Raw genomic sequence first — 12,870 nt, 5'->3', positions numbered from 1 at the left:
ATCTGTTTGAGTGATGGAGGTTAACTAAGCCTATTGCGGTGATCATTTCGCAAATATGTACATCAAACCATCGTGCTGTACACCTTAAACTTATACAGAGATGTATGTCAATTATTTCTCACTAAAACTGGAAAAAAATATTCTTAGGTATTTTATTATTTTTGTTGCTATTGTAAATGAGATTTTTAAAATTTTTACTTTTTGATAGTTTGTTGTTGGGATATAGAAATGCAACTGATTTTTCTATATTGATTTTGTATCCTAAAACTTCAGTGAATTTGTTTATTAATTCTAACAGGTTTTTTGGTGGCGTCTTTACAGTTTTATATACATAATATAATGTCATCTGCAAACAGAGATAATTTTCTTCTTCCTTCCGAATTCAAATGTCTTTTATTTATTTTTCTTGCCTAACTGCTCTGACTAGGACTTTAGTACTATGTTAAATAAAAAGTGACAAGAATGGGCCTCCTTTTCTTGTTCCTGATCTTAGAGGAAAAGCTTTGAGCTTTTCACCACTGAGTATGATGTTAGCTGTGGACTTGTCATATATAGCTTTTATTATATTGAAGTACATTCCCTTTATATCCATTTTGCCGAGAATTTTTAACATGAAAGGATGTTAAATTTTGTCAAATGCTTTTTCTACATGTATCGAGGTGAATATATCATTTTTATCCTTCATTTTGTTAATGTGATGTATCACATTGATTGATTTACAGATATTGAACCATTCTTACACCGCTGGAATAAATCCCACTTGATCATGGTATATGATCCTTTTAATGTATTATTGAATTCAGTTTGCTAATATTTTTGAGGATTTTTTTCATGTATGTTCATCCAGGGAAATTTGTCTGTAATTTTCTTTTTTTGTGGTATTCTTGTCTAGCTTTAGTATCAGGGTCATATTGATCTCATAAAATGAGTTTGAAAGTGTTTCTTCCTCTTCTAGTTTTTGGAAGAGTTTGAGAAGGATTGGTATTAGTTCTTCTTGGAATATTTCATTGAGTTTACCAGTGAAGCCATCTGGTTCTGGATTTTTGTTTGAGAGGTTTTTGATTACTGACTCACTCTCCTTACTAGTAATCAATCTGTTCACATTCTCTAGTCTTGATAGGTTGTATATTTCTGGGAACTTATCCATTTCTTTTAGACTGTCCATTCCATTGACATATAGCTGTTCATAGTATATGAACATATGTTCATATAGTATATGAACTGTGTTAGTACAGTGTGTCCATGGGAGGAGGGAGGAGGGAGCCTCCTATGTTGCCATCTCAGTTGCCCTCCTAGTTTTGTTTTTAAATGTCTTTGTAGTTACTCATTTGTTTATGGATCATTTATCATTGCAGATGCATATTTTGTTCAACAAATAAGGGTTTGAAGCAAAAACTTTGAATTACTTCTAAATTATGAAATGTATATAGATTATTTTCTAAAAACCCAGGAGCTGTTCTGATACTTTGGTAATATAAGGTAGCTACTATCTATATCGCAAAAAAAAAAAAAAAAAAGGATGTGATTCTCTTTCCAGAGAGAAAAAGTTTATTATCTTCAGGTATTTGGGCTTTAAAAAGAAGAAAAATTGAGTGGTTACCAAAACTATACTGAACAGGATAATATTTCTCATTTTGAGTATGGTTGATGTTCTCACAATAGGCCTTTTGGTAGAATAATAATAGTAACATTTATTTATTGACTACTATGTGTCAGGTACTAATCTAAGCCATAGATGTAGGCGTATGTATGTATTTAATGTATGTATATATGTACACATACATATACACTTAATCTGTACCACAATCATATCAGTTTGGTACAATTATTATTTCCATTTTATGGATATGGAAATAAGGCACAGGGGGGTTAAAGAAGTTGCCCAGGGACCCTCAGTAGTAAGTGGCAGAGGGGGGATTTGAACCCCTTTACTCTGGTTCTAAAGTCTATGCACTGCCCCATAAAGTGCAAGCTGAATTTTCACCGTAACTCCGGAAAAGTTATAAAAATTTGACTTTCAAGGTGTGTCAGTAAAGTGAGCTAGCTCCTGTGATCTAGTCTAGACTCTACTTAAAGGAGCAGAGTTTGTAGCAAAAGGAGGTGCTCCTGCCCCACCCTGGGCCATCACAGCACACTGGACCTCTGGGGCTGTCTCCCTGAGAGTCACACGCTAAGACAGATCCAGACGGGTCCCAGTGAAAGGATGCTAGGGTCAGTGAAGGAATGGGGACAGTGGCCCCCAAAGAAGAAGGCATCGGAGGCAGGCTAGCTGTGCTGATTATGAGACTCACTACGGCGTGGGGAGGAATGGGCTTGTGCCGTGTGGCTCCAAAGGGCAGAGCTACAACCAGCGCACCGTCAGCGACACCCAACGGTGAATTTGTTGCTTATCAAGCAGCTAATTCCCCATCGCTGCCGACGAGTGGGGATGTTACAGAGGACAGTCAAACATCAGAGGGGGCCTTAGACGAGGTCATAGCCCCAAAATGTTGTGACTTGTGAAAACTGTGGTGCCTGAGGACCCACCCCTGGTGATGGGGGGTTAGCAGCTCTGGAAGGGCCTGGTTGTCTGTACTTGTAACAAGCACTGCCAGCTGATTCTGTTTTGAACGTTCCTCAGAGTGCTGTTTGGGAATCACTGGACTAGTTCCATCATTAAGCCCTGCCCCACCTGATGGTCTGCAGTTCTCTTACATTCCGTAGACAGAAGGGAACCACAAGATTGCTGAGCAGTTATGATGGGAGAGTGTTTTAGGAAAGTCAGTGTGGCTGTAGTGTGCAGGTGTAACTGACGTGGATACAGGCAGGAGAGCCAGAAATCACTGTGTTGGGAATGAAATAATGTAGGCCTTGAGAGCCTGAACTAAGCTGGTGTCAGCGTCAAGAAAAAGGACCAGGAGAATTTGGGAGAAAGTTAGAAAGTCCTATGGCCAAATCATACTTCTCTAAAAAACTGTGTCCCAAGACACAGACTATTAATGTACCAAAAAGGGTTTTGAAACATAACCTCTTCAAAGCCTGGACTACCTAGATAAGCAGATACATGCTGAGCACATATAAGTTACAGTTGTATGTGAAACACTAAAGAGGTGGTGTTCGCCTTTCCCCCAGTCCTCAGCTTATAAATTACACAGTCACAGAATTCAGACAAATGGATGATTTGTAAGCTACTTTGAGCCATCTGATAGGCTTTTCTGGTTGTTCTGGTGCTTTGTTGCTTGTCTTTAAAATTCCTCCTCTAAGTGAAATTAAACTGAATATACCAGTTTGGAGTTGAGAGAGAGGTGAGAGCTAGTGATATAAATTTAGGCATCACCTGGGTATTGATGGAATGAATGTATAGCCGTGGGGCGTGAGTGTGACTGGAGAAGGGAAGTGGACTGAAGACCAAGCCCTGAGCATGCAGGCATTCGAGAGGACAGCGAGGGGAAGTGGATGCAGGACAGAGACCAAGGAGGGAAACCAGAAGAGTGTGGTCAAGAGAATACATGAGTGAATGAATGGATGAGCTTTGGGGATCCTGCCTTTTCCATTTTAAATGACCTGGTTCATGTGGATGGTGTTGCTGACATGGCTTTAAAACTGGTCTCCTAGGCTGGACATTGCAGCCTCCACAGTTGCAACTTTATGAGGCTGAGTGCATCCCTGGCCCACTGGTCTCTCAGGCATTTTCTTTTGGTTTCCCACTTTGCTGATATATATCAGTGCACCTTCAGCTGTTATACTTTGGAGGCGTTAGAATCTAGCAATGACTTTGAGTCATCTGCAATAAGAAACATTGATATGAAATATGTATATGTATATGCATGACTGGGACACTGTGCTGTACACCAGAAATTGACACATTGTAACTGACTGCACTTCAATTAAAAAAGAAAAAGAAGAAAGAAACCTTGGCTGCAGAGACAGTGAGTACAGTTCAGGCGGCATGCAGCCCACGCATCTAGCCTGACTCATAAACTGTGCAGTTGGACAGTCGTGGATCACTTTAGGCCAATAAGTCATTACTGCCTTCATTTTACACAGTGGGCCCAGATAGGCTGAGAACCGTGGGCTGATTCACGTATATCTGTAGGACTCCGTTTCAGGCACATTTTAGGTGACTGGTTGTCTGAAGTCCACAGTCCGTTAGGTTATAAAGCAACATCTTCCCTAGGAACCAGGGAGGCATCATTTATCCATGCCTTCCAGGCGTTTTGTGCACGGGCTTGCCAAATGAAAAAATTTGAATAAGGCTAATTCCATTTACAAGGTACGAGTCTGACATAGTGCCCTCAGCTTTAACTCAACTGGCCATTTGCCCACTGGGCGTCCTTAAGATGCAGGTGTGCACTGCAGCTGTCAGAAGCTGGATCTGTTGACAGTGCCAAGATTTTCCTGAGAGAGGAGGAACAGGGTGGAAAATTCTGTGACCTTCCTTGTACTGCTGACAAGAAATCATAGACAATTAAAACATCAAGAGTATTCAGTTGGTGATTTTGGAAGAGCCAGCAATACATGACTTTAGCCAAGATCTTATTAGTGTTGGAAACCAGCCAAATGCCACTAAAAAATTGTGGAACTTGTTTCCTTTTGACCACTTTGAGATCCTGGACTTTCACCTGGTGTCACATACACTCAGGCTGAGCGCATCCAAGTCCTATAAATGGTAAATTGTGGCATAGAATGACACATCCAGCAGGAGTTCCTAGGGGCTCTTGCCCAGTGTTCTTATATAAAGTTTCAATATTTTCTTTCTCTTTTTCTTTTTTTTTTTCAATCATGAAGAATATATCGGCCATTTAGAAATAATTTTAAGTTTTGCATTTTCTTCCCAAATGCAAATTTTACAACTTTATATTGAGTTGGGAGTAATCCCAGAGCCTCTGCCCTTGCTTTGGCTTCTCCTTTTTGGTTATGGGCGTTATCCATAGGCTGGGAGCCACCAACCCAGCAGACAGCACATCCCAGCTGAGAGTGAACTCCCCTTCCCCGGAATAAGCAGTGGGATGCTGTAAACGTTGCACACTGCATGTCGAGGTGCACGACCCCCGTGTACCTTCTGCTCTGGGTAGACCCCTAGTCCAGTCCTGTCATCTCAGTTGCACTCACTGATACTCCTACAGTATCTTCCACATGCTGCCCACACTCCGCGTTTACCCATTTAGATCAAAAGGAAGTGAATGTTAACTCCTTTTGCCTCTTTTCTTCTCCAAAGGCCCCTTGACCCTTGACTAAGGTATTTTATCAAAGTAACAAGCCTCACCTGCAGGGTCCAGAACCCTTTGTGAGTTCATGGGCAAAGCCATTCCTTCCAGACTGGAATATGAATAAGGAAGGTTGCCCCTGCTTCTCCTCCTCACCTCACTGCAGAAAAGACAGGCAAGGCAGAGGACCTCCCTCCCCGAACCTCAGCACAAACTGTTCAGGGGACAGATCAGGATTGTCAAGGGGATGGTCAGGGCTTTGGATCTCCAGCACACAAAGCTGGCCCCCACATCATGTTTTTTATTAGTGGTTAGGACTATCATGAATAGCCTCATCCCAGAAAATGTATACTGATGAGACATGGAGACACAGATATAGCTTTGGCAACTGATAGAAATGAGTGAAGTATACCAGCAGAGTCCTTCTGATAACCTTCCAGTTCAGCCAATGGGAGAATAGCCAGAGGCCATATGGGAGGTCCAAAAAGAATGTTTGGGAGAAGCAAAACCAAGAGATCATACTTTAAAAAATTTTTTTTATTATTTTTTTGTTGTTTTTGGTGGGGAGGTAATTAAGTTTGTTTGTTTGTTTATTTGTTTAATGGAGGTACTGGGGATTGAACCCAGGATCTTGTATATGCTAAGCACACACTCTACTGCTGAGCTATACCCTCCCCACTATTGTCATCACCTTTTCGGGGAGGGGGTAGATAATCAGATTTTTTGTTTGTTTGTTTGTTTGTTTAAATGCAGGTACTGGGGACTGAACCCAGGACCTTGTGCGTGCTAAGCATGAGCTCTACCACTGAGTTATACCCTCCCCACTATTATCATCACCTTTTTACAGCCGAGGACAGGGAGGCTCGGGGAGACCAGATTACTTGCCCAAGGCAACAGGGACATTCTGACTCCAGGCTCCATCTCTCAGCACTAGCCTAAGCTGGCAAAGGAATGACACCAGAATGCCTTGAAGTAGGAGGCAGACAGAATTGCTTCCCAGACCGAGAGCTGAGGAAAATTCTCTTTGGTGAGAGAAAAGTTAGAGAAATTAATCATAGCTCTCATCCAAGTCTCGGTATTCTGATGGCCTTCAGGGGCTCTACGTACCCTCTGTTGAAGATGACGTTTGGTAGTATGTCCATCTGACCTAGTGGTTGCAGACCTAGAAGGTGTGGTTGTCTGAGAACGTCTCTGGGCTCTACGTACCGCCTGTTCAAGATGAGCGTTTAGTAGTGTGTCCGTCTGACCTAGTGGTTGCAGACCTAGAAGGCGTGGTTGTCTGAGAACGTCTCTGCTGCCTGTAATGTCGAAGGGCAACTTTACTGGGTCTGAAAGTCTTGATTTACAACTTTGTTTACCACAGAACATTGGGGACATTGCTTGATCTTCCTCTGCTTGGAATTTACAAAAGAGAAAGTATCACGTGTTCTCATTTCTTTCCTTTCAGGAATAATTCCAGCTAACGGGAAGGTGGATGTGACTGTGACCTTCACCCCCTCTCAGTACGGGACGGCACAGATAAAGCTGCAGTTGTGGATTTCCCAGTTCAACTCTCAACCATACGAGTGTGTCTTCACCGGAACCTGCTTTCCTAACATGGCTTTAAAGTAGGGCCGCCTGGGGTTGTTCTTGTTTCTTCTTAAAACTTTCAAAAATATGTCTTCCTTTCTTCCATTCTGTTTTTCTTTCTTATAACAGAATACCATCAAAAACTTATTTAATATGCCTGAAACTAATATCATGTGTCAACTATACCTCAATTTAAAAACTTACTTAAAGGAGGAAGCTGCATAAAATATGCACTTTAGGGTATGATTGTAATGCTTGTAGCAGTAGCTGCTCCCGCCAAGGGCAGAGGAGCTGACTGAGGAAAGGGATTTTTGGGGGGAGACTTTCTTTCACTGATGATTTCTGGGGCGCTGTTTGAATAGCTGGCCATATGTATGTATTACTGTCCATCTGAAAATTTAAATCATAAAGGCCAGAACAACATAGCTATTTTCAAAGTTTCAGTATAACGTCGTAATTCATTGAGTGCCTGCCGTGGGCAGTGTCCGCTGCAAAGCCCCATGGGAAATGGTCCCCACCCTGAAGATACTCACGACAGAGGAGCCCAAATAAGTCACGTGTAGCAAGTGACTTTGACATAAGGCAGAAACGGAAACAAGCCAGCGGGAGCTTTCCTTTAAAGTGCCATCGGTGCTCAAGTCAGGGTAAAGACGTGAAATGGGACTAAGTTTTACCTCATAACAGATTATCCCTGAGCATCCATTTCCTTTTGAATGTGAGCTTGTGTTTTTATCTTCAAGTGTATCTCGTTAATAAGCTGTTTTCTAATATGTATGATTTTCATAAAAGTGGAAAGGATACTTTTTCACAGCATAAATACCGTTCCTTGAAAATCCTTACAAATATCTTGATAAAGAAAAAGTTTGATTTTTCCTTCTCTCCCCTTCACACATAGATACACACCACGTATTAGCATCATTAGACGTATTAAAAGTGGAGTACCAATCTAATATCAAAGTGTGAACCAACTCCCGATTGATTATATTATGGTTTTCTTCCTCAAAATCCAAAGCAACCTAAATCAACTATAGAATATTAGTGTGGCCTGCTGAACTCAAATCGTTCAAGTTACCACAGTGGAACTAAAATGACTCGGCCAATAAATAAGTAGCATTGGCTATAAATGAAAAACAGTGCTCATTTTTCTGGTGTCAGGTAGCTGGCCAGGTTCACACATGCGCTACAGCACGCAAACGACCTTCTCAAAGGCATCACTTGAGTGAGACTTTCACTTATATATCCTTCCATAGGCGTGCTCTTACCTACCCTGGAGCATTTCACGGCAGAAGCACCACATAGATGCAGACATACATCTTTTCTAAACTACTTTATTTCGGTTTCCCAGCTAGAGTTTAATACCTTGCTTAGTGTGCTCTTGACATTTTTAAGGACTACATCTCAAGACCCACATGTCTCCCCAGGCTGCAGACAGTACGATAATGCAGAAAGTCCACCCCAAAGGAGACGAGCATTCCCACTGCAGTGTTCTCTGAAAGTTTCATAGGTTGCGTTTTTGGTTTCAGAATAGAGTGTGTGATGGACTCACTCACGTCCTGAATTTGGCACCGCCAAATTCTACATGTCACTCTTCAGTTTATCCCTTTCTCTGACCCCTTTGTTTTCATCATCAACACTAGCAGTTAGGCTTCTTTTGTTTTTTGCTTTTTGGATTTTTTTTAGGGGGGTAAGGTAATTAGGTTTGTTTGTTTGTTTGTTTATTGGAGATACTGGGGATTGAACCCAGGACCTCATGCATGCTAAACATGCACTTTACCACTGAGCTATACCCTTCCCCTCACAATTAGACTTCTTAAGGAGACTGTTTTTTTTTTAACACCCTCCAAAAGCTCTGACTGTTCCCTAAAGATTTACAGCAGAGGTGATGTCAAACTCTGTTGAGATAGGAGTTGTGGGGCCACCCTAACCAAGACCTCATCCCTGCACATCCCACACGTCAGTCAGCATACATTCTACCCAAGGACAGATTCTCCGGTGCTGTGACCTTTCAGGACTCTTACACAGAGCCTGTTAAATTTGGGATTGCAGGTGTATCACCCATGTTGTGCAGCAGGGCCTGTTTAATAGGCGCTCGGCAGATGCACACGGACTGTCAGAATCCAAGGATGGCGCAATTTCTCATCTCCTTTCTGGAATGACACGGATGTGTGTCATCCTACCAAACACATGTTCACATATTCCTTCTTAAATGCTTCATGGGTAGCATTTATGAACATGACCTGGTCCTACTACATCTCGTGATAAATAAATAGCTTCTGTAGACACGGAAGCCACAGTATCTATACCTGTATATGTTCAAAGTACTTTTCATTTACAGAAAAGATCTCAAACATTAGCTTGAATCACTTTTAAAAAAATTAGATCTTGCTACGAATAGTGGGAGTAATTATTCTTTTACGAGGAACAGAAGTCCATGTAAGAGTTTTTTTAATGAAGTAAATTAACTATGGAAAACCAATAGACTACAAATGAATTATGCTAGACCATGAGAGCATTTTTCAGCATGTCCTGTTTTCCGCTTATTTTCTTTGACAATGTAAGGAAAACAGCCATCAGCAGGCTGTTTATATGTGGTTATACTCTGGTCTACTGACATTGTGTTTATTTTAGTAAACCACTGTTTAAGCACCTAGATTGATTTCCAGTTTAGATACAGTAATTAATGGACTGGTATTATCAGAAGTAACATAAAAATAGGCTCCTTGAGTTGTTAGACTATATACTAATTTAATGTCTGTTTTAAACCCTAGATTAGAAGAATTTGAAAGATTGAATACTCTTCCTAAGAAAGTAGTTGTCCCTCCAGAAAAGGCAATGACACGTGTACATTTTCACCGATCACCGGCAAAGATAAAGCCTCCAAAGGTTAAGGTAAAGTGGACGTTATGCTAACCACAATGGAAGGAATGACAGAGAAGCAAAATGATGAGTTTTCCCTCCTGATTTGCTCTCAGGAAATTGAATACCAGAACTTGAGATTTCCAGTAGATTTATCGAATCCATTCGCTGTGGCAACCGTTTTAAACCAGGAACCAGGCAAATTGAAGATTAAGGAACTGAGAGAAGGTAAGGAGTTGATCTGGTGTAAACCAGCCCCTGGGCAGAACTGGAAAGAGTTACTTCTTGTCACCTTTACTCTCTATGAGCAAAAACAACAAAACGCAGTTAGATCGCTGTTCTGTCTCACCATTAGAAATGTGTTTTTCTCTTGGCAAATGGTTCTGATTTAATTACTGGTATCATCATTGTCTTCTCCCGCCCTCAGTTTTGGACCAAGGCACTGAGCTTTCAAAAACCAGACAGATGAAGGAAGCACTCTTTGAACAGAAAGTCAGGCAGGACACTTATGAAGAGATCGAAAATCGCCTGAAGTGGTAAATATTGTGCAGTTGATTTGTATCAAGTGACAGTGTTTTGAGTCATGGCTTTTGATACCTGAGACACAGTGAGATGTAATAACTTTTTATGCCCTGTGAAAAATGTGATGATTCTCTCCCCCTTTCATGGGTCTTCTATTTCAGAATGAAGTTTCTATTAGGAATAAATCAGTGTGATCAAACCGCACTCTTTCCTAAGTGTGACCAGTGGCAGGACCAGAGTGAACCACAGGAGAGGCTGGGTCACTGCTTCTTGGCCACCGCTGCCGGCACCCGCCTCGCTCCAGACAGATCTGGGGGACTCGGGCACCCCAAGCCTTACCCCATTGTCTGTCACCCTACCCTGAGCTCCCTGGACCCGGGGCTGTGTGCCCCACGGGCCTTCTGGGGAGCCCAGCAGTGCAGACGGGGGCGGGCAAGGCTCCTGGTGGAAGTTTTAAAACTGAGATGCAAGACTTCAGCTTTGTGCTCCTGCAAACAAAATAGAATCCTTTGAGAAGTTTTGACCAGATCGCACTAGGCCTATCTGTGTGTACAGATTCAGCTGAGTGGAGTTTTAAAACAAAAAGATACGCCTGGAAAGGGTCGTTGAGAGGCCTCCTGGTCCGTGCTGCTGCATCCACACTTCCCAGACAGAGAGAACACACCCTGAGGTCTGGGGCCCTCCCAAGTGTTCCCCACCCTGCACCCCCCTTCCATGGGGGGACGCCCATTGTTTCTCACCGAAATCCCTTCTGTGAATTCACAGAATTCTGGGAGTTTCTATTTAGGGTCAGGCCTCAGTTGATTGGGAGGTATGCCAAGTAACCCAAACCATTAAAAAAAAAATACTCTTTCCCTGTTATATATTAAACACACACACATACACACACACACATTGTCATTGTAGAAAACTTGAAAATATTTTTTAAATTTTTAAAAAATTTATTTATTTTAATGGAGGTACCAGGGATTGAACCCAGTATACCACTGAGCTGTACCCTCCCCCTGAAAATATTTTTTTAAGTGTAGAAAAGAAAAAAAAAATCACTCTAATGCAGTGGCCACTGTTAACACTGCTGTGAAGCCTTCCTTCTATGCTTCTTTGTAACGTACTTGAAATCACATCTTGATTCAGTTTTGAATCATGTGTTTGTTCACTTGATTATTTTCTCCCAATTTTTTTTGTTGAAAGGTTTTCAACCTGCTGGTAGCACCCATGTGCACTGGGTGTAGGTTCCTCAGTTGTTAACATTATACCATGTATGCGTCCCTCACCCTCTGCACACACATGTGTGCACAGGCGCAAATACACACATGCACACGCACCCCTTTTATTTCCCTGAACTATTTGGAAGCAAGTTGCAGATATCATGAAACCTCACCCCTAAAGGCTTTAGCATGAAGCTCCTAAGAACAAGGACGTTCTCCAGCACTACCACAATCACTTCCAAAAAATTTAACAACACAAGATTAAATAAATCAGCCTAGTTGCAAATTTACGCAGTTGTTGCAATAATGTCTCTTATAACTGAGATTTTTGGCAGTGGCAGTGAGGGGAATCCAAGGTCCAATCAAAGCTCATACAATCTGTATTAGTTTTCATGTCTCTTTAGTCTCCTTTAATCTAAAACAGTTCTCTAGACACCCCCTTCCCTTTTTAAATCATAGCTACCATTTACTTTGAACACATGCCAGGCTACTTGGGTACCTTACATACCAGAGTTTTTTAAGTGTGACAAATTCATGTAACATAATATTAACTGCTTTAACCATTTTTAAAGGGGTAGGTAATTTACTTACTTGTTTATTTTAACAGAGGTACTGAGGACTGAACCTGGGACTTCGTGCACACCAAGCTTGCCCTCTACCACTGAGCTATAACCTCCCCACCAACCACTTTAAAATGTACAACCCAGAGGTTCTTAGTACGTTCACAATGTTGTGCAACTTCCAGAACATCTGCATCACTCCAAAGAGACACCCTGTAACCATTAAGCAGTCACTCCCCATTCTCCTCTTTCCCAGCCCCTGGCAAACAATCATCTACTTTCTATCTCCATAGTTTTGCTTATTCTGTGCATTTCATATAAATGGAATCAAATAATATATGGCCTTTTGTAACCAGCTTCTTTCATTGAACATGTTTTTAAGGTTCATCCAAGTCATAGCATCTATCAGTACTTTATTCTTTTTCAGGGCTGAGTAATATTCTATTGTATGGACACACTACATTGTGTTTATTCATTCATCAGTTGAGGGACTTTTGGGTGGTTTCCACTTTTTGGCTATTGTAAATAATGCTGCTCTGAACATTTATATACAAGTTTTTGTGGGAACATATCTTTTCAGGTCTCTTGGGTATATACCAAGGAGTGGAGTTGCTGAGTCATATGGTAATTCTATGCTTAATGTTTCAAGGAACTGCCAAGCTGTGTTCCACGTGGCTGCACCACTTTACATTCCCATCAGCAATGTACGAAGGTTCCAGTTGCTCCACATCCTTGGCAATACCTGTTATTTTCTTTCATTATGATTGTTACCATCATAATCTGTCATCATAGCTGTCCAAGGCTGTGTCAAGTGGTACATCACTGTGGTTTTAATTTGCATTTCCCTAATGACTAATGACATTGAATATCCAGATTTTTTTTATTCCTAAATATTTTAGCATGTGCCACTAGAAGATGAGCTTCATTTTGTAGAACACATTATTCATCATAGTTATGTCGCTGGCATCT

The 12,870-nt window shown here is 41.4% G+C and overlaps 1 protein-coding gene across 1 annotated transcript in view; it reads left to right on the top strand.

The window, feature by feature from the left end:
* The window catches only part of CFAP221 (cilia and flagella associated protein 221), a 79,512-nt gene that overhangs the window by 34,300 nt on the left and 32,342 nt on the right, over nt 1–12,870 (top strand). Inside the window, exons 8-11 of the mRNA XM_032479300.1 lie at nt 6,634–6,793; nt 9,524–9,644; nt 9,728–9,839; nt 10,039–10,147. Coding sequence (XP_032335191.1) covers nt 6,634–6,793; nt 9,524–9,644; nt 9,728–9,839; nt 10,039–10,147 — 502 coding nt within the window. The remainder of the gene's footprint in view (nt 1–6,633; nt 6,794–9,523; nt 9,645–9,727; nt 9,840–10,038; nt 10,148–12,870) is intronic.

Source organism: Camelus ferus, chromosome 5, assembly GCF_009834535.1.
Source record: "Camelus ferus isolate YT-003-E chromosome 5, BCGSAC_Cfer_1.0, whole genome shotgun sequence".
NCBI classification, from domain to species: Eukaryota; Metazoa; Chordata; class Mammalia; order Artiodactyla; family Camelidae; genus Camelus; species Camelus ferus.
This window is presented reverse-complemented; position numbering and strand designations above follow the sequence as displayed.